This window comes from Nanorana parkeri, unplaced genomic scaffold (genome assembly GCF_000935625.1).
Source record: "Nanorana parkeri isolate BGI_ZX_2015 unplaced genomic scaffold, ASM93562v1 scaffold143, whole genome shotgun sequence".
NCBI classification, from domain to species: domain Eukaryota; kingdom Metazoa; phylum Chordata; class Amphibia; order Anura; family Dicroglossidae; genus Nanorana; species Nanorana parkeri.
Genome location: NW_017306411.1, coordinates 855,964 through 863,838, shown reverse-complemented (window position 1 = coordinate 863,838; position 7,875 = coordinate 855,964). Strand labels below are relative to the sequence as shown.

At 45.1% G+C, this 7,875-nt stretch overlaps 1 protein-coding gene across 2 annotated transcripts in view; it reads left to right on the top strand.

The window, feature by feature from the left end:
- TBC1D8 (TBC1 domain family member 8) overlaps window positions 1–7,875 on the top strand; it is a 77,595-nt gene that overhangs the window by 68,762 nt on the left and 958 nt on the right. For both annotated transcript variants that reach the window (XM_018554143.1, XM_018554142.1), the window contains exons 16-19: window positions 2,245–2,485; window positions 2,669–2,734; window positions 3,191–3,280; window positions 4,969–5,069. In XM_018554143.1, the coding sequence (XP_018409645.1) occupies window positions 2,245–2,485; window positions 2,669–2,734; window positions 3,191–3,280; window positions 4,969–5,069 (498 nt within the window). The remainder of the gene's footprint in view (window positions 1–2,244; window positions 2,486–2,668; window positions 2,735–3,190; window positions 3,281–4,968; window positions 5,070–7,875) is intronic.

Sequence of the window (7,875 nt, the reverse complement as noted above, 5' to 3'; positions counted from 1 at the left end):
CCGCTGGACGCAGGGCTTTGTGACCCGCTGGACGCAGGGCTTTGTGACCCGCTGGACGCAGGGCTCTGTGAGCCGCTGGACGCAGGGCTCTGTGAGCCGCTGGACGCAGGGCTTCCTGACCCGCTGGACACTAGACATGTGCACCGGCAAAACAATTGTTTCATCTTGCTTTGATTCGGATTTTGCGTTATTTAGTTTTTCGGGATTCGGATGAAATTCGTTAGCGGTAGTCTGTACGAATGTTCATTTCCGTTTCATGTTCGTATCGTTCGTTTCATTGCAGCAAAGTGACATTACATTTTTTTTTATTGTCACTTTGCTGAAATTAAAATTCGTCCACAAATGACAATGCGTACAGGCGACCGCTAACGAGTTTCGTTCGGAAAACTAATTTTTCCGAAAACTAATCGCACATGTCTACTGGACGCAGGGCTTAGGGTTAGTTCACACCATAAGCAGTGCGCTTTGGTCCGATTCTAGCCAGAACTCACTGCCCGCATTGCGGCCGGCTCACTTTTTTGACGGGCTGGAGGGGGCGTGCCAGGCCATTGAAGTGCATGGCACCGTAGCCACGCCCTCCGGCTGCAATGCGATAGCCCGCACGGGTTTGTCTGCAGTGCGTTCTGGTGCAATCAAAATAGTGCTTGCAGCATTTTAAACGCACCGCACCCGAACGCACTGCAGGCACAATGTGCCTTGCAATCCCGTGCGGGTGATCGAATTGCGGCCAGAGGGCGTGGGTACAGTACCATTCACTTCAATGGCATGCCACGCCCCCTCCAGCCCGGCAAAAAAGTGAGCCAGCCGCAATGCGGGCAGTGCGTTCCGTCCATATTTGGACCGTAACGCACTGCTTATGGTGTGAACTAACCCTTAGTGATGCCCTGGACTCTGCACTTAGCAACGCACTGGACAAAGCCACGCACTGGACATAGGAACACACTGGACACGGCACATAACAGCGCACTGGACTCTGGACATAGCAACACACTGGACATAGCAACGCACTGGAATCTGCACATAACAATGCTCTGGGCATAGCAAAACATTGGACTCTGCACATAGCAACATATTGGACTCTGCACATAGTCACGCTCTGGACTCTGCGCATAGCAACGCTCTGGACTCTGCGCATAGCCACGCACTGGACAAAGCCACGCACTGGACATGGCAACGCACTGGGCACAGCACATAACAGCGCACTGGTCTCTGGACATAGCAACGACATAGCAACGCACTGGACATAGCAACACACTGGAATCTGCATATAACAATGCTCTGGACATAGCAACACATTGGACTCTGATCATAGCAACACATTGGACTCTGCACATAGCAACACACTGGACTCTTCACATAGCAATGCGTGGGACGCACATCAAGGTGACTCGGCGGGGGAGCGCGGGACGCACACGAAGGAGAGCTGCCTCTGGGCCCCAGCCTGCTCCGATGGTAATAGATCATGCTGGGGCCCGGCGCTGCTACAGCCGGTATTCTCCTGCGCTGCGGGGGCCCGGCCGGCCTCCTCGCTTGTCACCGGCGGCCGATACTCATGTAAGGGTCCCGGGCGGGCCCCTAAAGCTGCCCGGGCCCCTTACATGAGTATCGGCGGTACCCCCCTGACGGCGGCCCTGTCCTTTAATATGTATTTCCAGTCATTACGCAGTTCTCTGATGCTACCGATTATCCAGGAGTTTGCACTGGTATCTAATGGCCTAATACAAAAATCGGAGGGAGATACAGATGATGGACCCAGATTTAGATCAGTGGGGTGATGGCTCAGATGTTAGCAACATCAAAGCAGAACTCCATGAAAATGGCTAAAACACAGTTGAAATACATAAATGTTTACTGAATCAACTTCCAAAAGATTTGTAACGTTATAAACCTCCTGGCATGCTGCAAAGCCAGGCAGGAGACGCATTTATTTCCTACCGGTCACAACTTTCTGCCTCCAGAAATCCTCCTCATTCTCATCACCTCTGTTCAGTGAGCCAGGAAGTAGCCGAGTGTGTCTCTTAGCTGTGCAGTGTTCCAGGGGTGTATACATTACTACAGCTGAGTGATACACAAATAAGATACATTTTTGTTAATAGTTAAGGTAATTGATTTTTTAAGGTTTAACCCCTGAGTTTAGTGTCACTTTAATTTGGTATGTTGGTGTTTTCTTTTCAATTTCCTTTTTGAAGGAAAATATTTAATTGAAGCGAATGAACATGCTTTGTGTTGTTGTTTTCTTTTCAGAGAGAACATTTTATTTACTGTTATTGGGAAGGGATGTCTTCATCACTGGCACACCATGACCCCAGCAGGCCCTATGCAGAACAGTACAAAATTGACAGTCGTCAGTTTGTGACACTCTTCAGGCTGTGTTCCCCATGGGCATGGGGTCCTCACATAGAGATCCTAGCTACAAGGATGTTCCGTCTGCTTGATGAAAATCAGGACCAACTCATTGAGTTCAAGTCCTTTGCTTGGTGTTTGGGTGAGTACAATCGGAAAGAACACTAATAGCTCCTGAGGTCTACCAGGTTACCTTTTGAGTTTTGTGTGTGTGTGTGTGTGTGTGTGTGTGTGTGTGTGTGTTGCTATTTGTTGTTTTACACGGTTGGATATTTGTACTCCAAAACACTAAAGAATGCAAAAATGTTATGGTTTTGTTCTGCAGATATCATATACAACGGTGAGATGAGCGAAAAAATCAAACTGTTGTACCGGCTTCATATTCCACCAGGTAATTTCATTGTATAAGTATGCACTCCTCGTCTGATTTAGGAAGTTGTAGTAAATATGGCTGGTGCTACAGTGGACCTGTTGCTTATAGTAACCGAACAGATTCCTTGTTGGCTAAAACCTGATTGGTTGCTGGAAGTAACTCAACATTTGGTTTCTCATTCCTTTGTTTCACTGACCATGAATGTTTTCAGCTGGTGCTCAATATAACCCTTGTGCTTGTATGCGGAGTACAGGTCCTGTTGGAGAGACATCAACCTTTTGGGATTTAAAGCAACCCTATTAGTTCAGTAAAAAAATCCAAAAGGGAGTTTCCTGTGATAGAGCGGGTATTGCACTCACTTTTCACAGGGTCACGCAGCGGACTTCACTCTCCACTTTATGCTGCTATTTCTGTATTTTTTTCTGCAAAATGTATAATTTGATGGCTTTGTGATGAAACAGAATATTTTTTCAGCTCTTACAGAGAATGACCATGACTGCCAGTCACCACTGAAAGGGCCACTTCTGTCCACTACAAGACCACTAAAGCTTACAAAAGCAAATGGTATGTTTGTTTATTCACAGTTTACATTGTATTCACATGTATGTGGTAGTTAAAGCGGACCTTTACACTCAAAAATCAAATTCTACCAATGCATCCCTCTATGTATGATGATGATGATTAATAAGAACATAAACATGCCAGGGGTAAAATGCTGCGATTTTGAAATACTTACACTTGCAGAGCATTCACTTCCTGCTTTGACAGGGCAAAATGACTTCAGTTTGCCAAAGCAATGCACACTGGGATTGCCTTGTCATCAGGAGAGCATTGCTGGGAAATCTCATCTGTAATCTCAGGGAAAGGCATTTTCCTCCCCTGAGATGATGTGCATGGTCACATGTCCTAGTCACATGTGCCAGAAATCCAGGAAGTAATAGGAGATCTGATAACCTGCCCTTGGTAAACATGGCCACTGTCAGAAGACTGGGGAAGAACAGAGAAATAAGGAATGCAAAAAATACAAAGCTGGCAATTATCTAGAAGTATGTGTTTGTAGATTGTCAATGCTAAACATTTCTAAAGGTGTGTTTGGTGTTCTTTTAAAGACATGAGTAAAGGTTCGCTTTAAGATCAGCTTCAACCATTTGGAGTTAATGTTCTGTGGCCAGTGTAGATGCTCCTACTGCCGAGCAGAGTTCATCTTTATCTATTATTGGCTTTATACACCTGTGTGTAGAAGATCCTTCTCTTGAATATAGTGAATGCAGTAGTTAGCATAAATGATGTGTTGAAGTTATAATCCGAGATAGAATCCCAAAAAATGCTTCATAATACTGATTAACCACCTGCTGTCCGGCCTTTGTAATTAAACGGCCGGACGGTGGCTTCTTGAATGCAGGTGGGCGTTTTTAGACGTCCTTTCCCATCCCGCTCGTGCCTGCCGCTAGGTCGCTTATCTGGGGGTCCCTAGGTGAAATTAGGGATCTGAAAGACCCCTGATGTCTTTATTAAGAGGACCAGTCACTGTATATTGGCTATCGCATTGTGATGGCAATAAAGTTTAAGTAAAAGTAAAACAAAATTAGTCATAAAAGTCCCCCGCCCCCGCATACACACGCACACATGCGTCGGGTGCACCTACATACAAAAACAATGATTGCGCCTCATGTGTTACAAAACACCGCGAATGTCGGAGTGTGAGCAATAATATTAGGGCCATCAATCACTGATAACACTAAACTCATGAGCGGTAAAAGCTTTTAAAGCGTCGCCTATGGCCAATTTTGGGCATGGTAGTTTTTTGCAATTTTGCTGGCATACGCAGATTTAAAACTTGACATGTTTGGTGTCTATTTACCCGAGAAGACTCCATCTTTTATATTTTACCAAACATTTGGGTAAATATAAATGTTTCATAACGTAGGGAAAACAGATTTTTTTCCAGATGTTTTGGTACTTTTTCCGTTTTATATAGTACAAAATAAAAACCGCAGTGGTGATAAAAATACCACTATAAGAAAGCTCTATCGGCCCCCAAAAAATGGTATAGAATTCAATTCAGTACAGCGCTGCATGACGGAATAAATGTCAAAGTACCGCTGTGCTGAGTACTAAAAAATGGCCTGACCAGGAAGGGGGTGTAACACCCCGGTCAGCGTGTAGTAAGTGGATATTTGGCTGATTTTGCATAGAACTTTCTATAAAATCTTTTTATTTGCCATTTTATTTCTTACCTTTGTCCCTAACAGGAGAGGAAAAAGACTATCGGAAACAACTAAAGCAGATGCTTAAAGACTTGGCCAGAGAGAAGGAAAAGAGCACCGAAAAGGAAATCCCCAAAATGACCCAGGTAACAGAACCTTCCATTGGGTTGTTACTCATGTCTGTGTCCTTAGTAGAGAGATCAACCTTCATTTTCTGTATTGGCAACACTGGACCCTCGGACAGGAAGGGAGGGGAATTAATAGATGGCAAAAAAGAAAGTGTGGCTTAGAGAAGTGTTATATCTGTTCTTATTATAGGTTTATTTATTATCAGGCTTTTATTATATGTTTTCTACCACCCTTCCTTTAGGGAAAAAAAAGAGGTGGATTTTAGATGAGTGGATCCTGTGGGAGAATCTTCACCTGGAGGTAAACTTTCTCTGACTCCCCGACTGTTAAAAATGGTCTGGGGCAGGGATAAACACGTTCTGCTCTATTGTCCTCCAATGAGACTGTTATGTTACCCAGGAAACAGCCTGTAGCTTCCATCAGAGGATTCTCACAAAGGTTATTTGTAACCACTTTAACAACTTCAGCCCTTGTACCTTCATACCCCTTATGGAGCAAAGCATTTTATACTTCTCATCCATTTAGGGACACGGGAAGTCTTAAACCTTCAGGTTATATAGCTGCCTACAGGAGGACTGGACTCTGGTAAACAAAAAAACAGAAAGCCAGCCCTGAGATAACCCCCCTATTCCCAGCATGCCTCAGTTTTGTTCTAGTGTCCTAGGAGGTTGGACATCTTTTCTCAGCTCTGCCGAATTAAGACTTTTTTTCTAGCAACCTTTTTTCTCTTTATTTGAGATTGATGCAGTGTGCATCAATGTGTAAAACTGGAAGGCGAACCTGTTGCTTCTTCCAGTGCTGTATCTGGCCTTGTGTCCTACAGGGCCCCTAAGGCCTCCAAAACCTTCCCGGCAAATCCTCTCTGAGTTCTCTCTGTATGAAGTTTGGAAGCACCCTTGTGCTTGTTAACATTATACGCTGTTAATGAGGAGTTTGTCAGTGAGTGGTATGTTCTGGTTGTGGATCTGGCCATCTCCTACCTTAAAAAGGCTCTTACTATTGTGTGGATGATGTCCCTAAATTTAAGGGGCCCACTAATAACACACCGGAAGCTTTTTGTCGGGCCATGTTCTCTTTGGCAGGTCCTGCCTTGCCCCTGGTTCTGGCTGTAATCTCCTATACCCTCCACCATTTCTAGGTGGCTTAGACAGACCTTTGTTCAGGCTTATGGTCTTGTAGACAAAGTTCCTCCTTTTTAAGTCCTGGCTTACTCCTCCAGGCCTGTGAGGGCTTCTTGTGCTTTTCAGCATCAGGCCTCTGTTTCCCAGGTTTTAGAGGCCACCAGTTGGTCTACAGTTCACAAGTTTTCAAAGTGTTACTAGTTGGACCTTTTGGCCACATCTGATGCCTGCTTCGGGCGTAAGGTCCTTCAGCCAGCTCTTTGAGTCCCCCATTCTTTTTTTTTTAACATTCTAATTGTTCACTTTTTGTAAAAATGTAAATAAAATGTGTAAACCTCACAACCACAACATTGATACAAAGCTGGTTATAAAACAAAGTAAGGCATGGTAAATACAGACATATGAAGAGGCCCAATGCATGGAAATACTACCACAATATGATCGGACCAAGACATAGTGTTTGTGCACCAGAAATCACAATCGTGTAAGAAAATCAAAAAAGTATAACTCTGTCAGCAACTTACTTCTCTCAAGGACCCTGTTCTGAACTCTTAGCTTAGACTCTCGTCCTCAGTGTCGAGCTGTGACCTCACTGGGTTTAAAAAAAACACGCTAAAACAGCGGTTTAAACCTACCTTTTTTTCTTTGCGTGCTCCTGCGCCGAGAATCAGGAACTGCTTGTACGGCCGCAAAGGATCTTGGGGCGGGCGCATGCGCAGTTTGGATTCTCGGCCGGGTGACGAGCAGAGGTGCAAGGTAAGTCTATGGACGCGTGCACCCGCAGGCAGACACCGCGGGATCGGAAGTGCCTGCAGGGACAGAGGAGTCAGCGCTGGATCGGAGAGCCGCCGCACCGCTGGAGGGACAGCTGAAAACATCAGGAAAGAAGATCGGAACAAGAGACATCATTTAAGGTAAGTGCTGACATTAACATGGGGGAGGGAAAAACAAATCTGACTTTAATGGCACTTTAACTTATGGATCAACCACAAAAAGTCCAAACTACCCCCAAAGAGAGGAACAGGTCACCCAGTCAACCCTTCATTTTTATAAGTAGCATTGTCTCAGAACACTGACTCAGGCCCGGTCCTACCGCAAGGCAAGTCAGTTTTTTACAGGGGGTCGGGGGCGCAAAAATGCACCTTGCCTGTGTAGGCAAGAATCCTAGCACCGGCCCTGTACTGACCAAGGGAACCATAAATTCCCCCGGTGTTAGTCCTTTTGGGGCCCGTTAGCTGTTTTCTGGCTGTGTTGCCTCTCAGTTGGACTGCTTTTGAATGAACTGAAAGTGTTAGACTTCCTGTGTCCCTCAATGGACGCAAAAGAAAACAGGATTTTTGTATTCACCATAAAATGTATTCCTTGGAGTCCATTGAAGAACATAGGTCTTAAACTTCAGGGTTTTTTTTCTTTGCCAGTGTCCATTCCTCAGGTAGGCTACAGGAACTTTGTGGAAGTTTTTTTGGGATGTATGGTCTGCATATTAATCCCTCAAATGGTTAAACAGTAACCTGTGTACAATACACTTACCCTGGAGCCCCCTCAGAACCAATGTAAGCACATTATAAGAGGAGGGTGACTACACTGCCTGATTCAACCACTCTGAGGGGAATCTATCACAACTGAAGCAGACAAAATCTGGAGCAGCTGTGCATGGCAACCAATCGGCATCCACCTTTCATGAAATCTTAGCTGAGCAAAC